Source organism: Branchiostoma floridae, chromosome 16 (genome assembly GCF_000003815.2).
Source record: "Branchiostoma floridae strain S238N-H82 chromosome 16, Bfl_VNyyK, whole genome shotgun sequence".
In the NCBI taxonomy this organism is placed as follows: domain Eukaryota; kingdom Metazoa; phylum Chordata; class Leptocardii; order Amphioxiformes; family Branchiostomatidae; genus Branchiostoma; species Branchiostoma floridae.
In genome coordinates, this window is record NC_049994.1 from 15,461,522 (window position 1) to 15,488,941 (window position 27,420).

At 39.5% G+C, this 27,420-nt stretch overlaps 2 protein-coding genes across 2 annotated transcripts in view; one reads left to right on the forward strand and one right to left on the reverse strand.

Annotated features, from left to right (window-relative positions):
- LOC118403160 (LIM and SH3 domain protein 1-like) overlaps positions 1-23,708 on the reverse strand; it is a 32,474-nt gene extending 8,766 nt beyond the window's left edge. Inside the window, exons 1-2 of the mRNA XM_035801703.1 lie at positions 23,536-23,708; positions 23,313-23,407 (exon numbers count right to left, since the gene is read on the reverse strand). Of these exons, the coding sequence (XP_035657596.1) occupies positions 23,313-23,407; positions 23,536-23,604 (164 nt within the window). The 5' untranslated portion in view covers positions 23,605-23,708. The remainder of the gene's footprint in view (positions 1-23,312; positions 23,408-23,535) is intronic.
- Positions 23,709-23,763: 55 nt separating this feature from the next.
- Positions 23,764-26,844, forward strand: LOC118403159 (60S ribosomal protein L23). The gene is made up of 5 exons (XM_035801702.1): positions 23,764-23,825; positions 25,028-25,111; positions 25,595-25,723; positions 26,147-26,260; positions 26,715-26,844. The coding sequence occupies exons 1-5, from the start codon at positions 23,813-23,815 to the stop codon at positions 26,795-26,797; spliced, it is 423 nt and encodes a 140-aa protein (XP_035657595.1). The 5' UTR covers positions 23,764-23,812; the 3' UTR covers positions 26,798-26,844.
- Positions 26,845-27,420: the final 576 nt, after the last annotated feature.

A 27,420-nucleotide genomic window follows, 5' to 3' on the forward strand; every position in this document is an offset into this window, starting at 1 on the left:
CGCAGCACATGCTGTATTCGTTATGTACACTCTCCAAAACCGAGCACAGGTTGCGTGTAAATGGTGCCAGGTCGCCGGAAGGAGGCCTGTAACATAGTACCACAGCAATCCTTCCCACGGTAGGGGGATGGAGTTCGCAAACTAGGATTTCATCCTGGGGCTCCAAGTCGGGTCTGCGCCTACTGCAGACTGTGGATCTGACAGCAAGTAAGATCCCTCCACCAGCCTTGTTGTTGTGGGTGTCGTAACGGTCCTTCCGATAAGTGACAAAGTCCGGCGGAATAACCTCTTGGTCATGTACATCCGGAGTTAACCAAGACTCAGTGATAGCTAGGAGGTCTGGCGCTTCGAGGTTGATCAAGTTCTGGAGTTGCACCAATTTGTTTCTATACTGGTTTACAGATTTAACGCTTCTTGCATTAAGATAGATGACATTAAGATTAGGTGATAGCGACTTTGTAGCCATAAAAGATACAAAGGATAATGCAAGTTGAAGGAAGCCCATTATCACAATACAAAGCTCTAATTGTAAAAGGTTACCTAAAAAATCCTAAGATTACCTTCAAAAGGTGCTGCCACGCACTAACTAATCTAATTTACATATAAAATACAGAGTTCAGCAATCGCCCTCATTTGCATATCAATCACATCGCTCATCAATCGTACAAATTACACTACTAAAATGACATGAAAAGGCATAATAATACAACAGTGGGAGATTGCAGTAACAATTCGACTATCTACCATGAAGGAAAAAAAAAAAAAAAAAAAAAATTGAGTGGTACTGCTCAGCACTGTCCCTTTCCCCGAACAAGAAGAGAGCCGGAAGAACGGCCCCTGTCAATCTTGCAACAGATAAATCACAAATCAAATTGAACAAACCTTTGAGAATGACAGGGAACCAAGCTTTAATCCCAACGAGTAAGGGGTGCGGACCTGCTGCGCAGCCTCCACTCAAAAAGCAGTATGCATGGGAGAGTAGAAATGGTCCTCAAAATGGCTGGCCCTCCCCACGAATGGCAGAATCAGTGGGGATGATAAAAAAGTTTTAAACTGTCTCAAACTTTAACAATGAAGTAAAGATTATTTCATAAATAGGATCCAAGGTAATTTAACCAGTGCCTTTTGATGTTAAGAGATAAGAATCAATAAGGATGGTAACAGATTTTGACAGATTAAAAGATTTTTTCTTTACCGAGAATTTGATGTGGCCGCCATCTTGGATCATTCCATTCCCTTTAAAATGTCGATTAATCACAATGGTTTCTACTTGTATATTTCTGTCCATTAACATGTAAAAGGATATCTGTTTCATGTTTGCATTAAGTCAAGTTGTCATGCCTAACAAGTACACTATTATCCCAGCCGAATTATGGTCTTAACTTAATGGTACTCTTGGGCATCATCTACTGGAATGGTTGTTTTAAGACAAACTGCAGGATTAGATGGAAATTTCAAAACACAAAATGTAATTTAACTTGACTTTACAGTAAACCCTACAACCCCTACCATTACAAACCTATCCATTTCTATCTTATGCTCCTTTGTTACTCAAGGCTACACCAAGTTATTTTGTTGGCTGACATTTTAAAGAACATGTCAACATGAAAAGAGAGGATTGGGAGGAAAACCAGCATCTGACTACATGTTCATTCACTCCCTGAAACTGTGTTGACAAAGGATCAACCTTTAACCTCAGACTCAGTTTTCATATTAATTAAACATTTGAAAAGTATACATTTTGCCCAAGAACCAACAAGTAGACTTGGCATGGCCTTTAATAGTATAGTTAAAGACAGTTATGAACAGAATTCCTGGCTGAATTTGCCATGAATGACCTTGAAAACAGAAGGCTGGGGAAAAGATCTGACTACATTTACTCCTTTAAACTGTGTGAATCGAGGCATAGACTTCTATCCACTTTGTTTTCACCTTAATTGAACATTTGAAAAGTATGTCTATACTATTTGCCAAGTACCAAAAAATAGATTTCGTGTGGTCATGGAATAGCCCTAGACAGTTGCTAACAGAACTCCTGGCGGATTTTGCCATGAATGACCTTGAGGCTAATAAACAAGCAGGAGAGAAATACAGGAGGCTAACAAAGCCTAATCCAGGCCAAACCCTGAGGTTAGGGACTCCTCAATCACCGCTCCCCCACAAGTCAACTCTCATTTTGATAACAAGAGGTAAACAGTAGATAGACCTTAACCCTCTGAACACGTCATAAAATTTTTTCCTGTATACCATATACGACATATAATTTCAGTCTATACAGGTGTCAATAAGTACTTTTTGTGTATTATTATTACAGCTGTTATGTAAGGAGTAGACTAGGAAAACTATATATTGCTGGAAAGCTCACAGAATGGCCTTTCCAAAACAAGCAAAATAAATATCATACCGTCAATCTGAGGACAGCAATCGCCATGGAAACCACTCAAAAACACATTTGCAACACTCCCAAAAAAAGTTTCACAAAAGAAAATATTTGGCTAGGGGCTGAGTTTTTTGTGTCATTTATCATAAAACTATGTAGAAATACTCAACCATACATACACAATGCTGGTATGCTGTTAGAATGACCAAAAACTAAAAATCAAAGCATGATTTCAAATAAGTTCAGTGTTGATAAACAAATGTTACCCCAATAAACAGTTGTGCCCCCCTCCCCACACCTGTAGTTGTACTATTAAAATAATGAATATGCCTTGTGCTAAATGGCAAATTATTTTTCTGGATGTTCTCCACATATCAGGGAGTCAAATAAATCCACTTACTATGACTTGGGTAGAGAAACAGGTATCAGAGTATATAAAATGTCAATTTGGACCAGTGACCTATCTGACCTGACCTGGACCTCCTTATGCCCCAAGAAAAACAACAAGGAAGCATGCATGTAGAACTCATTAGACACGGTGATATCAGCTCATTTGATCTCAACAAAAACAGCTGGGTGTTTGCCTTGCTGTCCCTCAAGGATTTCCCTGTCATCACTCCTGTAAGCCTCCAACAAAATTATCCACCAAACTGTCTCCATTTCTGCTAAATTTACTAAATAAACCTGTAGAAAACTGAAGCCAAAACACACGCTGGAGGCCTCAGAAACAGGGCTCAAATGCTACATCCCTTCTGGTTGGTCAAAGATACAAGCATCCTGATTGGCAGACTCTGCCAAATTTCCCATTTCACAGTAGTCAGTTTGAATTTCCCGCCGGAATTAAACCTGAAGCCACGATCGTGGCTTCTCGTGTCCTATGGGAAAGCCATGATAGTGGCTTCTCGTGCTGAGAGGGTTAAACAGTTAAAAGACCATATGGCTTTAAACAGGGTCTTTTTTTCACACCAAAGCTAGCCTCTACCAGGCCTTCCTATGGAGGTACACATTATAAAATTCAACTGGTCAACAGAGTCAGTCCACGCTAAGGTTAACTGGACAAGACAATGAAACCCTATGATTATGATTATGAAACTCCCCTTGGAAACTATTCTATCCCTACAGGAAGTGTAGTTAGACTGGTAGAGGCTACTCCAAATCTATTGCAAACATTTGTGATAACATAAATCATTTTAGAATCACTTACACTTGATCTGGAAAGTCAAATCTCATTTTGATAACAAAGAGTAAATAGTTGATGGCTTTTTTTTTCTACAAACCTACGGTAACCCTCGGCCAGGCTTTCTAAATGGGTTACGGATCACAAAAAAGGAAAACAATTGGTCAGTCGGACGCTAAAGCTAACTGGACAAGCAAATGAAACCCTAAGATTATGAAACTCCCTACAGCAAGTGTAGTTAGTCTGGTAGAGAGTACTCCAAATCTATTACAATTTACAAACATTTGTAATAACATAAATCATTATAATATCCCTCACACTTGATCTGGAAAGTGTAATCTCATTTTGGTAACAAGGAGTAAACAGTTGATAGACCTTTTTTGCTCCAAATTTAGCCTCCATTTTGGCAGAAAAAGAAATAATTGGTCAGGAAAGTCAGTCCATGCTAAGGTTAACTGGACCAGCCAATGAAACCCTATGATTATGAAACTCCCCTTGGAAACTATTCTCTCCCTACGTTTATGAAGGTTAGACATCCAGGTAAGCAATATTCAAATACAATTCAATCTCTACAACTGGATAAAAAACGGATATTTACTTCCGGACGTTTCGAATGACATCCACATTCTGCTTTTGCTGATGAAGAGTGATGGATGTCATTCGAAACGTCCGGAAGTAAATATCAGTTTTTTATCCAGTTGTAGAGATTGAATTGTATTTGAATATTCTCTCCCTATATACAGCAAGTGTAGTTAGACTGGTAGAGGCTACTCCAAATCTATTGCAAACATTTGTGATAACATAAATCATTATAATATCACTTACACTTGATCTGGAAAGTTAAAGCTGACTTTGATAAAAAGGAGTAAACAGTTGATAGACCTAAAGGACCTTAGGGCTTTAAACAAAGTCTAATTTGCTAATATCTATCACAAACATTTTTCATAGCAATTATCATTATACAATCACTTACACTTGTTTTATACAAAGGTTTAAGTTTTGTCAAAACATGACAGCAGAAAAGTTTCTATCAAAAAAAGTAAAACAATTTTGAAATGGAAAAACAGCCTGCAAATACTTTTGAGTACAGTAATGTTATCATGGGGTATTTGTAACAACTGGCAGTTGACTAGGACAGATAACACAGAAGGAAGGGCTTATTGATCTCCCCTTGTAAGTATTACCAAAACACAATGGCAAAAAGTTTTACATCTAGAAACAAAAATCAGACAAGTGAAATCATTCTGAAAAAGGAAAAACAGCCTGCAATGACTATGATGAGTACAGTTATGTTATCATAGGGTATTTGTACCAACTGGCATAGATAACACAGAATGGAGGGTTGATCTCCTTACCAGTAAAGCTCATAGGATCACCACAAAACCTTAATATCAACTACGGCAAATCTTTCTTAAATCTCCAAAATTTCCTATAGTGGTGAAATTACAACGGCTTGTCCCAAAAACTCTTACTAGTTTTAATAGCTATTTGTAACAACTGGCACAGATAACACAGAAGGAAGGTTTCTTGTCCTTACCAGTAAAGCTCCAAGGATCACCACAAAGATCTCTCCCTGCTACAAAACCTTAATAATACGAAGTATGGCAAATCCTCCATAGATTTCCAATTTCCCATAGTAGTGAAATCACAATGGCTTGTCCCAAAAATTCTCACTAGTCTTAAATACCAGCTATTTGTAACAACTGGCATACAAATGTAGATAGAACAGAAGGGAGGGAACATGTCCTTACCAGCAAAGCTCCTAGGATCACCACAAAGATCTCTCTCTCTGCTACAAAACCTTAAAGACGAACTACGGCAAATTTTCCTCCACGTCAGCGCAGGATCACAATCTTGTTTCCCATAGTGAAGAAAAAATCACAACGGCTCGTCACGAAAACTCTCACTAGTCTTACCGGATGGTAAAAACATGAAGGGTAAGAGTGACTGAAATAGCCAGGGCAGTCCTGTATTGGTGTTATGTTATGCCAGCCCTGGGATAGGATAGGATGGGATGGCCAGCTGTTCATGTGGCTGACTGATGTAAGGACATGTGTGGGCAGGATCAGGGACAGTCTTTGGTTGCCATCACCATCCAAGTAAAGTAGGCCACACCAATTTATTTTCTTGATTGATGAAAAAATTGTGACAGAATATCAGACAAAAGGATATGGTGAAAACAGATCTAGACGGCTGTGAAGAAAACTGGCATGAAACCATGAAACTGAGTTTCTCTCAGACTTATTTATCATGTTGATCCACCTGAAAAATTGTAGCTACAAGAACCAACAATAAAATTTGTGTGGCCTTAGATACATTGTACATCAGTGGTGACTTTTGAGAGGCATTGATACTCAATGATACAAGTGATTTTCTTAATTTTAAATTATGATACAACCAGTGAAATGCATTGTAAAAGCGCCCTGGAGTATAACCCTATACCATATTTGGTCATCAGTATTTAAATGGTTGTCCTTTCATTACAAGTAGTGTCAAGAACATATAGGGGTCAGTAAGTGATGACTGAAGCTTTGAAAACTTCAGTTACCTGTACAATTAATTCTAAATGATGTTCAATCAATTGTACTTTCATCTTTTAGTTTATCTTATTTTACTCCATTATTTTGTTTGTTCAGCTGGCATGCACCTAAAGACTGACCAATTTAATATTGTCCAACTTAATATTACATTCTATTTAACTGACAAAACAATAAAATAGATTAATGACCCCTAGTTTTAACTGATTGTGTTTTGTTCTGTTCTAGTCTAAAGTAAATAGATTGTGATTTGCCTACTAGTACAGTGAAGAAATGCGACTGAGAGAGACTGACTTTTTTAATAACATCTGGAAACCCACCCCAAGTTTCTCTGACACCTATAACTGTTTAACACCAGGGGTCGTAACTGATTGTATTTTGTCCTGGACTAGATGGATTGTGATTCACCTTGGCTGTTCCAAGTTCAAGTTGATACCAACCATGTGTACTCACTTGACCCCTGTGCATCTCCTGCTGAACTTGGGTTCACATGAGGTCAAGTTCGAGAGGAATCACAGCTGGTTTAAGCCAAAACTGACGTCTAGAACAATCAATCTTCGTCTTAAGGGCTAATCACAATTGTCCAAAAATCAAAAGGATGCTGTATATAGCTGTTAACAATCTACAATGTAGGCCACAATAATTCAATCAGTTGATTCCAGGGCTCTAGCCAGCTCAAAATTTTTTTCCGTCAGCCAATTCCCATTGTCGCGAAAACACTATTCCAGGAGCTAGGGAGACTGAACTGAGACCTTGAAAAACGGGTTTTTAATGAGATTGTCGTATGCGAAAGGGCACCGACACACATCGTCAACAATCATAACAATAGCAAAACAAACAGTGTGTGGCTTTTACGGCGTCCCCAAGCCGCCTGTAGCTTCCACCAAGGATTTTTGTCCATCAAGGTTGACGGATTGGTTTTAAAATTTTTCCGTCACACGCAGCAAATTTCCGTCAATTGACGGAAAAACGGACGCTGGCTAGAGCCCTGGTTGATTCTCACAATTTCTCAGACTAAAAAAGCTGATGCTTAGCAGGAAGACCAAGTTGAAACCAGTTTAAACGATATATGTCTTACACACAGTTCTAGCCAATGTAAATTCAAGAAAGACTCAGATTTTTCCTCCCAACCTCTGTTTTCACCTGAATTTTCTGATCAAAATTTCCACGAACAAAGGAGATGAAGATGGATAAGTTACAGTTGATTTTGACATCAAAAACTAGTACATGACTTGTCTTCCAGATTTACACCCTTTCAAGAGTTCAACCAATGGCAACCCATGGTTTACAACTGCGACATTTACCCCAAAACAGTGCCTGTCTTCAATGAACTTCAAAACATGGAGCTGGGTACATAACATTTAATTGTGTGTAACTTTATACATCCTGCAGAATGCATGAAACCAGCATTCCATTTAGTAAGTTGATATCATAGCTGAGAATCGGGTTATCAACCTGGGTTATTTTCCACTGACATGTTATATATATATATATGTATTATATACCTCTTGTACCAGTAACCCAACAAAATGGATAGCCAACTTTGTACCTTCTAATTGTTCCAGCAAGTCGTTTATCGGTACATGTTTTTTACTGATCCATGAAGACCTGTGCATTCTGTACTTGTCTAACGAAGCTAATCTCCAAGCAGATCCTACCGTGCCATAAGATAGTATCAAAGCTGGCTAAGGAGTGTAGCCGGCCAAAGGGAGTCAAAATGGGCTCCCGGTGACGGCTGACCTCCTTGGCCAGCTTTGAAACTATCTTATGCCACCAGGAATCTGCTTGGAGATTATAACAAAGCCGTAGTCCCAATTCCAACAGACCTACAAAGGTACATGCAACCTACTGAAGTTGCCATACAGGGAAACCATATAATAGCCAATTCTGTGCATTTTGATAATCCTAAAAACAGAGCTACAATTTTTTTCAGGCCTGTGTTTCTTGACTGCTCCATGAAGACCTGTATGTGCTCTGTACTTACAAAGCCTGAGTCCTATTGCCTAACCAGCAGACCTTAATCTCCAAGCAGATCCTACGGTGCCATAAGATAATATCAAAGCTGGCCAAGGAGTTTAGCCGGCCAAAATAAGTCAAATGGGGACCGGAGGGTTTGATACTATATTACGCCACCGTGGATCTGTTTGGAGATTAGCAGACCTAACCTACTGAAGTTGCCATACAGGGAAACCCTGTCCCTTATGACACTCCCTACACTGACTGGTGCTATTTTGAGGTTTGCTGACCGAGGGGCCACATTCTTGCGATGTTGGACAGGCATGGACACTCGCTAATGCACCTTACACAGACGCCAGCTATCTCTGGTATGGGCAGCCACAGATAGGGAGGGAGCTGGTAAGGGTAGTGTACCTCTGGCACTGTGTTGTATGTACAACACTGCATCATGGTGTGATAGGAGTGGGTGCGGGTCAGCATTAATTGAGGCTTCATATATCCATCCTTACAGTGTACAAATAGATAAATACATGTACATTTTAGAATGCTTAAGTATTGGAAACTGTAGTATGAATGGCCATATTGATAGGGAGAGAGCTGGTAAGGGTAGTGTACTACTGGCACTGTGTTGTATGTACAACACTGCATCATGGTGTGACAGGAGTGGGTGCGGGTCAGCATTACTTGGGGCTTCATATATCCATCCTTACAGTGTACAAATAAATAAATACATGTACATTTTAGAATGCTTAAGTATTGTGCTGTATGTACAACACTGCATCATGGTGTGATAGGAGTGGGTGCGGGTCAGCATTACATGTACTTGCATGGGGCTTCATATATCCATCCTTACAGTGTACAAATAAATAAATACATGTACATTTTAGAATGCTTAAGTATTTGAAACTGTAGTATGAATGGCCATATTGATAGGGAGAGAGCTGGTAAGGGTACTCAGTGTACCACTAGCACTGTGTTGTATGTACAACACTGCATCATGGTGTGATAGGAGTGGGTGCGGGTCAGAATTACTTGGGGCTTCATATATCCATCCTTACAGTGTACAAATAAATAAATACATGTACATTTTAGAATGCTTAAGTATTGGAAACTGTAGTATGAATGGCCATGTTCATAGGGTAGTGTACTACTGGCACTGTGTTGTATGTACAACACTGCATCGTGGTGTGATAGGAGTGGGTGCGGGTCAGCATTACTTGGGGCTTCATATATCCATCCTTAAAGTGTACAAATAGATAAATACATGTACTAGTACATTAAAGAATGTTTTAGTATTTGAAACTGTAGTATGAATGGCCATATTCATAGGGGGAGAGCTGGTAAGGGTAGTGTACCACTAGCACTGTGTTGTATGTACAACACTGCATCATGGTGTGATAGGGAAGGGTGCTGGTCAGCATTAATTGAGGCTTCATATATCCATCCTTAAAGTGTACAAATAGATAAATACATGTACATTAAAGAATGTTTTAGTATTTGAAACTGTAGTATGAATGGCCTTGTTCATAGGGAGGGAGCTGGTAAGGGTAGTGAACCACTAGCACTGTGTTGTACGTACAACACTGCATCATGGTGTGATAGGAGTGGGTGCGGGTCAGCATTAATTGAGGCTTCATATATCCATACTTAAAGTGTACAAATAGATAAATACATGTACTAGTACATTAAAGAATGTTTTAGTATTTGAAACTGTAGTATGAATGGCCATATTCATATATAGGGAGGGAGCTGGTAATTATAAGGGTAGTGTACTACTGGCACTGTGTTGTATGTACAACACTACTACCAGTACATGATAGGGATGGGTGCGGGTCAGCATTTCTTGGGAAAGGATTCCATAGTGTACAATTGCATGTACATAGTTAAATACACACATGTACATTTGAGAATGTGTAAGTACTTGAAACTGTAGTATGAATTGCCATATTGACATGTCTATTTAGTACATATACTGTATACATGTGTAAGTATGTTAAAATCACTGTGTATATGGTTATAGAAGACTTTACAAAATTTCCTTTACTTTTATTTGTTGACTGACAATAAAGATTATCTGTCTAAAGTTATCTCTATCAATGCTATTTCTTTTTGCTGATTGCTACATTTTTTTTAAAATGATTCACGTCTGTAGTTGCTATTAGAAACCGTAGGTACGTAATCAGCAAAAAAATAGCAGTATCAAACTACAAACCGAACACTGATAGGTAGGTTTGTGTTACTTCGGAAGTCATCGGAGAAAGAAAACTATGCTGTATCTTTTTGATGATTTCTACATCTTTTGATGATTCACGTCTGTAGTGGCTATCAGAAAGCATACACACGTAAACGTCAAGAAAATAGCAGTATCAAAATACCAACCAAGGGCTGATATGTAGGCACTGTTACTTCTGCAGTCATCTGAGAAAGGAAACTGATTGCTCCAGTCATTTGTCACGATAGCCCTATTACATGTAACTTCACACATAGTAATGTGTACATTTGCACGTAGCTGGTAATTAGAGGGTTGTTGAAGAATACTTTACTACCGGAAAGCTGCCCTAGATATATGTTGCACTACATCATGCATAGTCCTGTAAGGAAATTGTTACATGGGTGGGCAGGTCTTTTTCCGTGAGAGAGCTTCCAAAACTGAATTGAATGTTATTTGGCATCAGAATAAGTGGCATTGGCTTGTACATGTACATATGCACACAGATCCGTATATATCTAACCTTGAGACAGTCCTACAAGAATTGCACTAACGCCACACAGCTGCCAGTTTCAGTAGTGCAGGAAGAACAGTCTTGTTTGAAACTCATGTACATATTCTTATAAAATGTTGTTTTGCAGATTTCATTCAACAGATATTGTTTATCCATTTAAACATTCAAATGTTAAGGCTCCAACACCTTATAAATCAGCAGCTTTGACGCAAAAATTACATTGCCATTTACATGTAGATGATTGAGTCCCAGGACTGCAGAATGCATTGGAAAGCTTCCGATTGTACCATAATGTGTTATCGGCCTTTCTGAATTTACCCTCCTTTGCCAGGATCCCCCCATGCAGACCCTCCTGAGGCTGACTCAAGTCCATGACCAACCAATGCCACCTACCAGCTAAGCCTGTATTACATGGGAGTCTGTGTGCCCCTTTTCTGTAAGGCTTAGGCAAAGCTGTTCATTTCACATAACGTCACCAATTCACCTTTATCCATGGGGTAACCTATATCCGTTGCTTAAAAAAAGGGATATCATTATCAAGCCAACGGACGGTGGATTGCCATTGCAATATCTTCAAAATATTGCAGCTATTTTCAAAATGTTGCAACATCCGTCTACTTGATATCCCTAGATTCTCTGTTTTTCAAATATAGGTTGATGATGGACGGCCACTCTCACGAGTATGGCAAGTCTACAGGTTTACAGTAAAAGTGAACTAAGGTGAACTGATAAAGGTGAACTAAGGTTACATGCATTTTAGGGTGTGGTTCCTATCAGTCCAAACATCTGCTAAAAGTAATTTGTCCTTCAAGCTCCTTCAAGTATGAATTTGAAAACCTGCCAAGAAAGAATTCCTTAGATGTTCCCAGGCCTTCAGAAAGTTCTGGCAGGCAACAGTATGCCTGTGACCTGACCCTGACCTTGACCTTACAGAAGGTGAAAGCTCCAACCTGCCAGTCTGTACCCTCCAAGGCACATATTTAACTTTGCCAAAACAGTTATGCTTGATGTTATATGCTTGTCTGTGTGTCTGTCGGTCTGTCGGTCTGTCTGCGTGTGTGTGTGTGTGTGTGTGTGTGTATCTGTCTGTCTGTTGGAGAACAGCATAACTCAAGAAGCCTTGAATGGATCCTGATGATATCTGTTAGGTGGTTAAGGGTCAGCAAAACGAAAGTCGAGTTGGATAGTGCAGCCCCACCCAGCAGCTTTCTAAAGTAACTGCAACAGAGCTTCCAGTTCTGATATCTCGTGTTCTTGACAGGCTGTGGTCGTAATTTTTTAGTGGTAAATAGTTCACGTTTTGTCCCGACAACACTTAATGCTGAATTTGGAAGAACGCCCTACGCATTACGCTAAAATCAAAGAAAGCAAAATTTGGTCGCCTTGCTGCGAATTATCTAAATAAGACTACTTTCCCTGCAAATTACGCGAAACCAAGAAGGGTGCCTATGCCACACAGAAAAGAGCATGTAGACCCTCTTGGATAAACCAACCAAGTCAGGCAATGAGATAAAGTGAAGTCTGTGCAATGTCTGGCTTCTTCTGCTATACTCTTGCCTTAACGTTTGTCCTTCAGCCTTCAGGACACTGAAGCAAGCCAGACCCTTAGCTTGTCTAGAACTTCTTCAGCTATGTAAGAAGCAAGTAGAATTAGAAAAGTCTCTTGGCTCCGAAGATTCAAACTCATGCTGAACCTGAGCCACTAGCTCAAAAACCCACCGCCGCACTAACCACTATACCAAAAGGGTCAAACCCATTGGCATGGTCGGTTTGGCATTGCTTGAACACTGTTACAGCTATACTTGGGCCTTCATGCTTGTCCTTCAGCACCCTGAGGCAAGCCAGACCCTTGACATCCCCACCCAAGATCAGCAATGTCAGGAAGTATGTGCCAGGTTTGTCAGTGATCTCCCCTGGCATTTTGGGAGGGTTAGAGCCTGGTTGACAACCTGTGGGGCTAGAGTTAGCTTCAGGACAACTAGGTCAAGACAACTGACTGATATTAAACATCGAAACAAAGAGCTCTGGAAAAGACTCTGCATAGAACTTTTATAAATTAGAAGATCCACTGAATTGATAGGAAATGTTAGCCTAGATGCCTGTTTCCAGGCTTATACAGGCCAGATCCTTGGCTATAGGGCCTAGCCTGGTATCCAGCCGTATTAAAGCTCCCTAGTCTCAGCCATATTATAGCTCGGGAGCTAAAATAGGGCTGGATACCAGGCTAGCAGGGCCAACATATCCCAAAGAAACAGCCTGTCCCCCAGGTCTAAGTCGGGATGACCTGTGGTAAACTTTCCTTGGGGGAACGTTGACCCCGGAGCCTAGGAGCTGACCTGTGTAGCCTGGCATCCATGCTAAAGATTTGAGGATATTTCTTATATATTCAAATGCAACCCTGAACTACCATCTGGCCCATTTCTCTCCAACTGACACATGCTCACATGTAGAGCAGAACGATTCTACCCACATGTTTATTTTCAATGCCAGTTTGTTTCCTGTCCTCTATTTTGAAACCAGGGTTGTGTCAGAAGTTTGAGCAAACTCACAGTTACTGTCAAGGAAAGAGTAATGAAGAGCTGAAACTAAATGCTTAGGGTGAATCCACGAAGTAACCATCTAACGGCCCAATCATATGCTGACTCCAACCTTATGCGTCAGCATTAATAGGGCCCTAATAACTGTAATAGAAGGAGGTAAGTACTTTTATACACCAACATAAAATTCCTAATATCACTTGTATGGCAAGGCAGTCAAAACAGACATATAACTTCAGAACAACTTATGAGAAACTTGTACATGAAATGCAAAATGATTCAGGACTAACACTCCCAAATTTGGGTTTTGTTGCTGTTTTCTTCTTGAGCTAGCCTTTAATCTTAGATCCTGTTTCTGAAGAAATATTCTCCAAGTCCAAGCTTTCACCTGTCAGGTGGTAGAGTTGCCACAAAACTTGAGTAGTGACAACAACCACTTGATGTCATGGAGCTGGCCACTTCATCCGTCCTTCAAGACTCAAAATTCAACAAATACCCAGCTAGGATCCATATAGCTCAACCTCACAGCTGATCACAACAAAAATTCAACTGTTTATGGCTTTGACTCAAGAGAGTGACATATTTTTTTGGCTTGCTTGTGTGTGTGTGTGTGTGTGTGTGTGTGTGTTTACCTTTGTATACCTGTGTGTTTTGTGTGTTTGTGTCTATATGGCGCAGTGTATGTCTGTGTGTGTGTATGTCTGTGTGTATGTGTGTCCGTGTGTGTTTTGTGTGTGTGTCGTCTGTCTGTGTGTCTGTCTATCAATTCAGCTTACTTTGTTCAATTGTATTGTGATATGTATCACTTGAGTTTTGGCCAGCCTGAAAGAACTTACAGGGCAAAAAGATAAACCCTACCTATTGACCCTAATTTTTTTCAGGGCTGAAACAGGTCAACAATTTTTGGCCTAATGATTCAGGCAGAAAACATAACCATCTTCCATCCCAGCATCTGCTTGGAGGTTAATTTTGGTACACAGGAACAATGCCCCAGGTCGGGAAGGTGTAATAAACGATGCTTTCATCCCAACAAATTATTCATGAGTGTGTATTGATCGATGTCTTTCTCATGTGGGAATGACCCAGTTCCTAAAACCACAGACAATTACTGACACAATAGCTGCCCCTCCCCACTGTTACAGCTACAAATGGACCTATTGTCAGCCAGGTATATCAGTGGCAGCCCAGGGGAATAGCTAGGCAAATTTGACCACAATGTAAACATTCAGGAGTTAGTGCACTAAATAGTATTTATGCAGATACAGATGTAGGACTTGAAATAATATTTTGTTTCTGCTGTCTCATTTCATATGCATTGATTCTTATTTCCGAGCCACTTTATACTACTAGTATATAGCTACTACAATATTCTTCCAACAGTGACAGTTTTTAAAGGCATAGATACATACCTCCAAATTTTTTATGTCTCACTATATATTTTATATCTTTGTCTGCAATCTCACAATTTTTGCTTTTTGTAACCTTCTTCGTTGCAGGTACATTTTTCGAATCCTGAATATTGAGCATTGGTCTCCTGTTTTTTTCAACCGATGAGTGTATACATAATATGACTCAGTTACACAGAAAATATTGTTTCTGATAATTACAAAAGTTGCCTGAAACCTTTCACAAGAAAATACACACTTTGCATCATGAAAAACACTGAAATTCCTGACTGAATACACAACAGAAAGAATGGCAAATCAAATTCTAGCACCCAATATTCTCAGTGGGATATACAGCGATAACAAGTGTCTGTTTTGAGCCCCTCATTATCAATCTACTAGAGAAGATAACATTTAAATTACTAATGATAATCCTGTTTTAGAAATGGGCACACTAATTGCCAATTTCTCTTTAGCACATTGCACTCTAATTGAAGTTCTAAAAATGCATGATACTACGTTGGAACAAGCCTTTTAGATAAATGAGAAGAGAGCTATAAAAAGGCAAAATTATCATATTCCGTTTATCATTACTTGCATTTTCCATCTACAACATGTGTAGGAATATAATAATTGCTTTCTAACAAAGTTGAACTTTTGGTCAGCCCAGTCCTTGGCCCAGTGGGGTACTAGAGTATAAGACAAATTTATTTTTTTTCTACTAAATTGATTTCTTTGTAGTATAATTTCGTTGCAGTCTGGTTTTGGGGATAAACTAACTGGCATTAGGTGTAAACCTGGTGTAAAATGCTGTAGACTCTCATTATAGTTCATAAAGGGATCAACTACATGCTTTATACAAAATGCTTTAGGTTTGTTTATCAAAGACATTCTGGGGTAACACTTATTAAGTTTGAGAACAACATCGACATGCAAGTGAGAACAATCAATTGTTACACCTCAGGTATTCTAGACAATAACAAAAGCACAGCAATTGAATAAATTGAATACAAACACACACACACACAAAGAAACAGATAGCTTAGCATGTATTGCACAAGTAAAGTCAAAGCCCCCTTTACAAATCAAGAATTTAGCTCCAAATGGGCATTTTCGGCCGAAATATTATCATGCAGTGTTCTGACGATTTTTAGTTGCTCGGCCGGCATTCATTTTTCCCAAAACTCAGAAGTTGATCCAAATATTTGCTTTTTACTGGGCTAGTCGAGATTCTCACTTCGTCCATGTCCGAGAGATGCTACCATATATAATCATTAGTGTTGGATGTACGTCGCCCGAGCCCTGCGCAATTTGTAAAGGGAGCAAATTTTCAGTGAAAAATACAGCCAACGCTTGAGCGATGTTGAAATTCGGCGAGCTCTGACCAATCCACAAATTTGGCCGGTGTTCGCATGAATTGAAAAGCCGGCTTAAAGACACAGGAAAGAGTGTCTGTTCCACCCGTTTGATCCCTAATACCACCAATTGAAGATAGCGACATGACTCAGTAAGCAATTGCCCTGGGGTTGGTTGACTTCAGGTCACCTGGATTTCAACTGTTTTGTAATGGATCACTCAAGTCCTGGATTCAAGCCAAAAGCAATTTCTACCCCTCTAGGCATTCCTTATCTTTCTGTTAACCTTCTACATTTGTAAATGACAAAAGATAATGAGGCCTTTAGCTATGATCAGCCTTGACAGTTAATCTCCAGGCAGATTTACCAATGGTATAAGATAGTACATGTATCAAAGCTTCTGGTAGCTTTTGATTCTATCTTATGCTACCGTAGGATCTGCTTGGAGCATGGGTAGTCTGTACTACTAAAGGCCCTATCACAATGATGTCATGGTGACACAGTGGTGGGCAAAGACGAAAGAGCAGGTGGCAGACAAAATCTATCAGATTCTGTTTATTAGTAATATGATCTGGTAATTCAAATAATACATGGTAATCTAATCTTTTTTCAGTCATTTTGCTTACCAGCTGTCGAATATCTTGGATGTAAACAAAAGCATTGATCACTCATAGCAGTACCGTTGCATTTCTGGAGATTGTCTTGATACAATGTACTTTCATTTTCTAGCAATTCATCAATATCATCATCCACTGTATACCTATCAATATGACCTAACATTAGTGTAATTATCGCTTTTCACTCAGGAGGGTTTGCATGGGGGGTCCTGACAACAATTTACGCTAAATTCGGGACGGCTGACAATGCTTTACGTCGAATTTACGAAGGCTACCAACGCTTTACGTTTCATCCCACTACAAATTACTTAAAATAAAATAGCTTCCCTATGAATTACGGGGTATAAAAAAGGACTGCCTACACCTTACGAAAAAGAGCATGCAGACCCTCACTCAGTACAAGTAAAACCAGCACAAAGACTGAAAGAGGGTTTCTAGGTACACACAGGAAGTTGAATAAAGCAGTCTTTCAAGTTGTTCTGAGAACACGTGCTGCATGTTTTTGTGAGCATATTCTCAAGACATGTGGTAAGATCTTTGATCATCCAAGATAACTTATCTTCAGAGATCTTAAGCACCTGTTGATGTCTTCCTACCAACTTGGTGAATCTAAATAAACAACGATAAACAAAGTCGTCAGTGTTGGATTCCAGTGAAAACTGTTTTTCTAACTTCAAACAACTCTCCCCACACACGTACTACTCCAAGCAGAGGTTAGGATCCAGCTCGGTTTTGATTTTTCTTACGTCTTTTTAGGCTTCCTTTTTTTCAATTTTCAAGTTTCCTTTTTGCCCGTTTGGCCAACAAACAAAAAGACAAAGCTGCAAGATAGAAAACCTGATAAAAATGTTTAAACAGACATTAAACTTTTAAAAAAAACAGCCAAAACCTAACCTCTGCTTTAAATTAAGAGTAGTTCCAGGCTTATTCTTCACCCCACCCTATTTTGCATGTTCTTCCCTGTCTGATCTAACTAACCCCAAGTCCACATGTGGCTTCAGTATGTGATCTGTTGTCTCTACACACAAGGCAGGGTCTTCCAAAGGTTGTGTACACATGTTTCCCTTACCCCAATTTTACATATCTTTTCTAACATACTTTAAAACATTAAAAAAATACATACTTTGAATTGAACCTCCTTGCTTTAACAGATCTTAACTGAGGTTTAAGGTTAGATTTTAAGGTTTGCTACTCAATAAATTAGACATAACATGATACTTATTATATAACTTACAAGGTTCAGAATCTAACTTGAGACTGGGAGGTTAAAATTCTTGAAACTTCATAGGACAGCTTAAGAGTGCGCAAAAAATCTATCCCTATTCATCTACAATGATCCTCCTAAGACGATTTCAACAAGACTCTTTTGTTGGAATACAAGACGTGGACAGTGAAAAATCATCTTCCATGACTTGCCCTGCTTACACAAACCCTGTGACTTCAACTGTAAAACAAGCCACAACAGGAGATCCCCTGACTACACCAAATATGCCTGGAATGTGAGAAGAGTAGGCTCACAACACAGACAGGGCTTGAAATACTTTTTTCTGCATACCTGCACTGGTGCAGGTAACATTGAGAATTACCTACACCAGACAAATTTTACCTGAACCACTCTGAGTTTAGGAAGCATAAATCATACTAAAATTGTACAGAAACCATTGCTATTTTTTTCTTATATACTTAATAGGTGGTAACAGTCAATGCAGCTAATAACAATTCACATATGCCTACATCATAGGACATTTATATACAAAACCCTGTACATGGACCAGTGCAGGTTAGGTGCAGGTAGACACCAGAAATACCTGCACAGCTCTGATTTTACCTGCACTAACCTGCATACTACTAACCAGGTGGTATTTCGAGCCCTGGCCAGGAATGTGAAAAGAGTAGTCTCACAACACTAAGCACCTCTGTAAGATTATACAGGTACAAACACTGGCTTTCCTGACCTATTACTTATGTCCTACCACAAATATTTGACCTTACCAAATCTTGTTTCCGAAAACTTGGATGTACCATTATAAAAGTCAGAAAAAACACAATTTTTTTAATAACAAACTATCTGCTCTAATTTCTGTGAACTCATACCTAATATGACAGAAAAAACACTGAGAGACACTGTCTATCATACACTCCAAGCAGAGGTTAGGCTCCGGTTGTTTTCTGACGTTTTTTTAGGCGTTTCATTGGGCTTTCTATTTTGTAGCATTTTCTGTATGTCTCGCGGCCTACATATAGAAAATGCTACAACATACAAAGCTTGATAAAAAAGCCTGACCTCTGCTTGGAGAGTATGTCTACCACACTGCAGTATGAATACACTGTCTCTTCCTTTTTCAAAATAACGTGTACTAGTAGTAGTACAAGTCATGTCAAGTAGCTGTGTAATGCTTGAGCGATTAGGAACAAATAAATATTGTGATACCGACCTGACAGGGAAATGCAAACAACAGACCCATTGACACACTTGACACACATTTCCTTACAAGATGTTAACCTCATAAGTTAAAACCATCCACAACAACCGTCACACCCCTCGAACATGTTTCCTTCAAGAAACTATGTATCGAGACCGAACACCTAAAAGTTATCGTACCTTACCCTACCTAGTTCCATCTAAAACTTATCTATTCTATCATATGATACGAGAAAATCAACTCTACTACAAAGAGAGCTGATTTGCAGCACATTAGTACTTGTTTCTCCCATCTCCATGAGATCTATTCACTCAATTATGACTGATTCTGATAAATGTTTCAGCAATGATGCTATAACAGAATGGCAATATGCACAAAATGAAAAGATTCCAGGGCCCAAAATACTTTTTTCAGCCAGGTTGTCCAAGTGGCAACCTGAGTCAAAAGCCAGGTTGCGTCATCAACAATTCAGGTTGCCCCACTTTCAAATTGTTACTTTCTTCAAATCAGCTACTTATCCATTATCTTTTCTTCCAGTTATATGTAACTATGTAATATGTTTTATGTTATCAAAAAATAAATACAAAAGCTTTTACATGTAGGTGGGGAAAAAGCAGTGTTTCAACAGCAAAATTTCAGGTTGCTCAGTGTGCAACCTGGGTTTAAAATTAAGTTGCGCAAAGCAAAATGTGGTTGCATTTTCAAGTGGGCAAGTGGGTATTTCGAGCCCTGGATTCCAAAGCTGAGGTTGTGAGGCATATATTCCTCTGTTGTTTGCTGGTATGGCATCAATCTTGTCCTGATAAGGTTATCTTGGTACAGAGAGATAAAAGGTGTTTGGATATGAAGGCAATGTGATTGGAATCTGTACAAATGGCGCCGGCAATTATCCATATTATGTACAGGGCTCAAAATACTGGGTGCATAATCTGTACTAATACTTTCGTCCATCTAAATTTGAGACTGTGCACTGGTGCTTTATAGTGGATGCGTGTAGAAAGTTGTTTCGGACTCCACATGTACTATGGTACACTTTTATACAACTTATACTGTTGACATTTAAGTATAAGAAAATATATCATAACCTTTATTGTATCCCTTTTTCAAATTTAGACGACAGGTAATAGAATTTGATTGTTTTTTATTCATTACAATTCAAAGGTTGAAACTACCTGTATTTGTTTTCAGTCAGTCAATCAGTCAAACTCAAAGCCTTGTTTTACTGACATTCTACTTGACTTTGATTGTTGCACCCATTTTTTCTGCACACCAAAATTTTCCGTGTCAGTGTACTTATTCCTAAAATGAATTTTTAGCCCTGATGATATAACTACTCCCCCCCCCCCCCACACACACACAGTCACAGGGGAACATAGTTAGCCTTATTAGGACAATGTTTATCAAATATTCAAGGCTTCTGGATCCCGACCAACTCAAAATTAGGTTATCCTGCACACCAGGGTGAAAACTGGGACCGAGCTATAAAAAGGTGCCTCTTCTAATGGTCCAGTTCCTTCGGTTGAGTCTATAGAACATTCTATGTCAACGAAGGTCAAGCTCAGTGTGTCTTCTGTAGACAGAAACTTGACACCATAACTTCCAGGCATCCCCTTAATACTATAACAGTCCACAGAGAAATATGTCGTAGAAATAGAAATTACAAAGACGGATTGAAATGAATATTAGCAATTCAACAACATACTTCAGCAAAACATTGAATATTCAGACATTCCTTTAATGAATATTCAAACTTTCTATTCATGAATGTTCAACAGGTTGCTATTTTTTCTATATTGCATGTATAATCCAACAATGGGCTTAAATTGTGCAAGAAATATTCTAAGAACTAGAGTTCGGCGACCTCATACCTCCATGAAAATTTAGAGCTTTTGTAAATTTCATGCAATTGACTAATACATTAGCATAATTTATGCATGGTGTTGTTCATCATTGACAAACGTACACATGTCACAATTATAAAATTCCCATTATTAATCATAAAGCGGTTTTGCAATTTTTACATAAATTATGCAAATAAGTTCCACATTACCATATTTGGTATCTGCTTATATTCCACCTATCATAATTAACATGTGTTACATTTTTTGAAGTCCAGTTATTGAAAACAATGGAATTATACGATTTCCTCATTAAGTATGCAAATTAACTCCTCATTTGCATAACATGTATATCATTATGAACATCTTTGCCTAAGGTACCCGCATGCCTAATATGATGCCAATCCGTGAATCCTTTCTGCAGTTATCCTCTTTGGAATATCTTGACAAAAACGCCCCTGCAGTTCTCAAATTAAATGTTAGGGGGCTGAAACTTGCCCCACTTTGTCATGACACTGAAAGCTATTTACCAGCCAAATGTCAAGACCATATCACGTCCAAGACAAGAGATACATAGAAAAAACTGCTATGATTGTATGTTGTCATTAATTATGCAAATTTGCTCCTATTTTGCATAATTAGTATTTTATCTTGTACAACATTGTCTAAGGTACCTACATACCAAAAATCATGAAAATCCGTTGTTCCCTTCTTGAGTTATCCTCTTCAGAAGTTTTTGACAAAAATGCCCCTGCTATCCCAAAACTAAACGCTAGGGGGTCCAAACTTATGTCATTTCGTCCTGAGGACAAGAGCTATCTAATACTCAAAAATCGTGACCATAGCATGTTCAGAACACCAAGATAGCAAAACCGGAAGTTGCGCTGCAGTACCAAGGGAAGCCGCTAGGGGGCCCAAAATCTAATCATTTCCAGCTTTCATCACACCCTACCAACATACCAAGTATGAAACCAATCCACCCAACCGTTCTTGAGTTATTTTGTTTACACACACACACACACACACAAACACACAGACAGACACACAAACGCGGGGTAAAATATAACCTCCATGACATTTCATGGAGGTAACTAGGCCAGAAGCAGAAATTATTTCAATACTGCAGCCATATTTATAAAAACAAAATAACCAGAATATAGGGTTAAGAAATCCTGACTGTATGCAGGCTTCCATCACTGCACAGGCAATGTTACTAGTGGTAGAAGTCTGCACAATATGATGCAAATCCTCTTCTACTAGTTCTAGCCACAGATTCACAACACTACTCAGAGTACACACAATCCCTAGAATCCTACACGCCTTAGCAGATAGCAGAGAACCTTCCTGATCTTCCCAAATGCTTGAGGTCTGCATGGAGGTCTGATACCATTATTATACTATTCAGAAAGGCTGCCTATACTGTATACATTACGCCAAATTCTGGCAGGCATTTAGTTTACGAAAAACTTGACTACCTCTAAGGACAAAGCTATGTAAAATCAATTAGTATTCCTACAATTTATCGGAAATTATCATGGTTTCCCTATGCCATGCGGAAAAGGGCATGCAGATACCACCACCCCCCACCCCCAAAACAGTAGCTCACTTGGCTCCTGTCGGTTCTCCTGTTTGTTGACACAGAATCAGTGTAAAGCAAAGTTCAGAGGCACCGAGGATGCCTCAAACACCCTCCGTGCCTGGTTGTTTGGCTAGGAGGGTGTGCCTCGCCTTCTCTCAGGGTCCACTTCCACACAAGCTTATTCAGCCTGTGCATCCGACCAACACGTCTCAGTTTCTTCAAAACACCAGTCTTAATTTCCGAAGCGTCTTAAGATACAAACACCTTGTGGTCGGTAGTAACGAGGCTTTCATGACGTGATCTTATTAAACTGATACACAAGAAAGGCTGCCTGCAGGGAATGCGATAGCACACCAGGACAAGACAAACTTCCAAACCTATCAGATTACACCCCATGACATGTGTTTCTGTATTTGCTGTGAGTGTCTCTCACCCCGATGTCAACAACCAACGCCAGGAAAGGAGCTCAAGTTTGTTCCACACCGGAAAAAAACTGATACACAAACACTCGTGGAGAGCATTCTTTCATAGGGAGGTCACATGTTTAGGTAAACAAACCTGATGACAGCAAGATGTCATGGTACATTTAGGATCACTCAAGTTTCTCCCAAAAACTTTGATAGGAGATGATTTATAAGGATTTAATCGATAATATCTGGTGTCAGGCTTAACAGATCTGAAGGCGGATGTTTGGATCTGTCAACTGCTGTTCCACTAATCACAATGCCACTGACACTGACTTGTTGGCATCTTAGGTGGGAGGGGTATTAGGAATGGGCGTAAAGGAATATACTTCAGCACTTACGCATTGCAGTATGGTTTCTTGTTGAACCCCTTGTAGTTCTTCATATTGAGGGTCATGCGACACTCCTCGCAGTTGAAGCATCCCTTGTGCCAGTACTGCAAACGACAAGAAGATCGCCACAATCAGACAAAGACGCGATCTTGTTTTTATTTACGAAATCTACAGATGCTGTCTCTATCAAAACAGCTGATGATACGAAGTTGGGGCGGTCCCTCTAGCTTACCTTGTCCAGGCAGTTCAGTTTCTCCATCGGGTAGACCGTCTTCTCGCACCGTGCACACTTCGGATTCATGTTGGAGGTCTAGTCCTGATCCAAAGCAATCCAAAAACGTCGACAGTTCGGCTATTGAACGCTCAGAGCGAGAGAAATTAGCCTTATTTTGCAGAGTTTTTAACAGCTCGAGTCGAGCTGGAATATCCTACTCAGGAAATAAGCGCCCCTTCCCGGCAGGCTCTGCTCGGCGCATGCGTACTGGTGGTCGGTCTCTTCCTCCGTGAAAATGTCGAAGCGAGGTGTGTTGAAACAAATCCCCAACTTTGTGTGCTTTTTTCTTGATTCCTAGAGACTTTGCCTGGTTTTAAGATACCAAGATTTGTTCTTAAGGTTTTGTTGCACATGTTTGTGGGGTAGTTTGTGTTGCCAATGGTGTTATTTCGGTAGAAATTGAGATTGTTGTAGTCGATTCGTCGACGAGGCAGCCATTTTGGAATTCCACATGGTAGAGCATGCACGGTGGGGAGGGGGGCGCGTTTCGTCTTTCGTGAAAAATTTGACAAAAACGCCGTCTAGATCTTGCATGGGGTGTAGAAAAGTATGGAAAAAGTAGCCTGTGGTGTTATGTAAGGCATTTTAAGCCACTGGATGGAGAAACTAATGAAAAAGGACCCTTAAAATCTCAAATTATATTTTACAACACACACTACCTTCGGTATGAACTATGCCCTTTAACTTATAAGGGGGCAAATCTTCCAGGGTTCATCATGTATTTTCACATTTACTATGGCTCAGTAGGGGCAACCTCACTGGATAGCTTTAAGCAACAGTTGATATAAGGGTGTAACAGGTCGTTTTGTACAAATTGCAACATTATAGACCAGCTGCCACTGTGCCATGTGCTCGTAAACTTAAAGCTGTTATAACAAAGACTGGTTATACTAGCTGCATAGATGGTTGAATCATCAAGACACTGCAAATACTGTTTTCATGCAAGTGTCATTATGACTCTCAATGTAATACATCAGATTTTTAATTTCGGAGTTGAAACATTATAAGGAAAATCTCCTATTTTTTTTTTGCCTCAGAATTAAAAGATGTTTTAATGTGTTGGACTATAAGCCCTCTCACAGAGGTAAGAATGCATGTGCGGTGACAGGAATTCTAGGTTCATGTAATATGTCCAAGGTAAAGGTCCCGAAATTGAAAACAGTCCTTGTGTTTGATCTTTGTATCGATTTGCATAACAACGTCCAGGCAGGTTTTGCTTTGTTTTTACAGGCCTGTACCTTGACATATTACCTCGAATTCCAGTCGCCTTTCTGATCTCTGTGAAAGGGTTTATTGTCAACTTGGTCTGACAAGCACCTAGGCTTAGCCCAACCAAACAACTGTCACTGATGTTGGACTGAGTTGTGATCCGACTGGTCCTGCTTCCACCCAGGATTAAACCCCTGTGAAAATGGTTGAATTTACTACTTGCTTCTGTTTGAATTTCCAGGACGTGGTGGTGCTTCGGGGGCCAAGTTCCGCATCTCTCTCGGTCTCCCCGTGGGGGCCGTGATCAACTGTGCGGACAACACAGGTGGGTTTTCAAGCAAAAAAGGATTAACTTGAAAGAATAGCCCTAACTTGAAAAAATAGCCAGCTGCCGCCATGTACTTAATGCTATTAGTATTACAGATATTTGTCCGAACTGCTATGTGGATAGAAAGTTTCAACTGCACAATGTACAATCTGATGAAATGTAATGTTTGAAATTATTGAAGGACTTGATCATGCTATAAGTATAACCAACATGTAACCACTGATCATGGCTTGTAACTTGGCAATACCCAATGATATACTAGGCTTGCTATAGAAAAAAAATATGCATTTTTTGTTATTTTTAGTATGATTGTCATTGGTACAGCATATGAATTATGTTTAGTGTTATGAATATGAAACATGGTGGCTGTCAAGGAAAAGGCAACAAAAATTCAAACATTTGAAAAATTGCATTCAACCACCAAGTTTTTATGAGGATTGAGTATAAACATGCATCTAATCTTTTGCCTCCAAATTTCAGGGGCCAAAAACTTGTACATCATTGCCGTTAAGGGCATCAAGGGTCGTCTGAACCGGCTCCCAGCCGCCGGTGTGGGTGACATGGTGATGGCAACTGTCAAGAAGGGAAAGCCAGAACTCCGGAAAAAGGGTAAGTTTTACGCCGTGTGCCAAATGGAGCTTTGTACCAGTACACGGTACCTGAAAATTTGTTTGGATCCAGATGTACACATGTTCCTGAACAAATTAAAGGAAGAGAAATAAATGAATATGTCCTCTGCTGCCTGCTGTATATTGCCATACAGTTTGCTTAAATACTTGTAAAGCCTAAAGTTACAAGTTAAGGAATAAATGGTCAGTATATCTGTGTGTGAATGTATCAAACAATGGATAGTGAGTGATGTGTACCTTCTAAAGACTGATTGATCCCCAAGCATTTTTTAAAGACAACACATTAGCTTTAAGTGCATTTCATGGTTAAATGGCTATTCAATTTAGATTTTTGTCTGTTAAAAGGATTCTGACTTTCTGGTATGTGGTGTCTTGCGTCTCATTGTGCCATGTGACTTTCCAGTGATGCCGGCAGTGGTGATTCGACAGCGGAAATCGTATCGAAGAAAGGACGGAGTGTTCTTATACTTCGAAGACAACGCGGGGGTAATAGTCAACGTCAAGGGAGAAATGAAAGGTAAATTTTTGTATTGGTTTGAAAAAATGTTTAGATCCCTGGAAAGCTAATCTTCTACTGGTTGTGACAGAGAAGACAGAAACCATGTACAGGTTCATTGTATAAGGTAAATTCCCCTAGCTCTTTTTGACAAGTACAATAAACAGTGAACATCCCATCCTTCATTTTTGTTCTTTGAAATCTTCTATGACCTTTGAATTGACCTTACCATTCTATGACATTAGTAGTCACTAGACATTTTCCGATATTTTTTTTTGCATATCTTTGCTCATTTCGCAGTTGATTTGTACGATTTACTGTGTGGTTGAAAACTTTTTTTTATTTCTGGAAACGGCAAAAAATTGATGAGCACACAGATGTCTTCCATATAAGCAAGTCAGTTCAGTTCATAATCAAATCAACGTGGCCTTGATAATTAGATGTGTACTAAAACATTTTCCCTGTGTCTCTCCAGGCTCAGCCATCACGGGTCCTGTGGCGAAGGAGTGTGCAGACCTCTGGCCGAGGATTGCCTCTAACGCTGGCAGCATCGCCTGATTTCCACCCCCGCTCTGCTAGTCTTCAATAAACCTGGTCACAACCTACTCGTTCTGTCTGTTGGTCTTGCTTCAGTTTGTTTGTTTGTTTGTTTGTTAGTAGGGCTGTGTACTGGTACAGTCAGTTAGGTGCAACCGTGCAGGTCCAAAATACTGTGTTGAACTCTGATGTACTGGTACTGCACCTATATAATCCACAACACATGTGAATTCACAGAGGGACTGCCTGTCGCTAAGCACTACACAGGGGAACTGAATGGAAGATTTAGGGCAAATAATTTCCTTTTAAACAAAAATTTTTTATCTTTAGTTGTTCAAGTATACAAGTCCAGACCTGTATTTAACTTTCTGGTGATACTCTGACGATCTTATTGTGTGATTGTTTACATATTACGAGTTGTTTTCTTGACAGACTTGTTCATAGAAACACCCTTTGCAACCTTCACCCATAAATGGTATCCAGAAAAAAACTGAAAAATCATATGTTGAATCTCTTCTGATTGAAGAAAGGTTGTTCAGTCTAATTAGACAGAAACACCAGAATGGCAGATATATTACATTCCAGGATCGTTTCGTCACTTGAGGTGTATGAGAGGGTGTGAAGACCAACAATACTTAGCTTTT

What these genes read in the sequence shown, in the direction of transcription:
- LOC118403159 (XM_035801702.1), top strand. An exon ending in CAACTGTGCGGACAACACAG is followed by an intron (nt 25,112 to 25,594) that starts GTGGGTTTTCAA and finishes TCCAAATTTCAG; the next exon opens with GGGCCAAAAACTTGTACATC. An exon ending in GCCAGAACTCCGGAAAAAGG is followed by an intron (nt 25,724 to 26,146) that starts GTAAGTTTTACG and finishes GTGACTTTCCAG; the next exon opens with TGATGCCGGCAGTGGTGATT.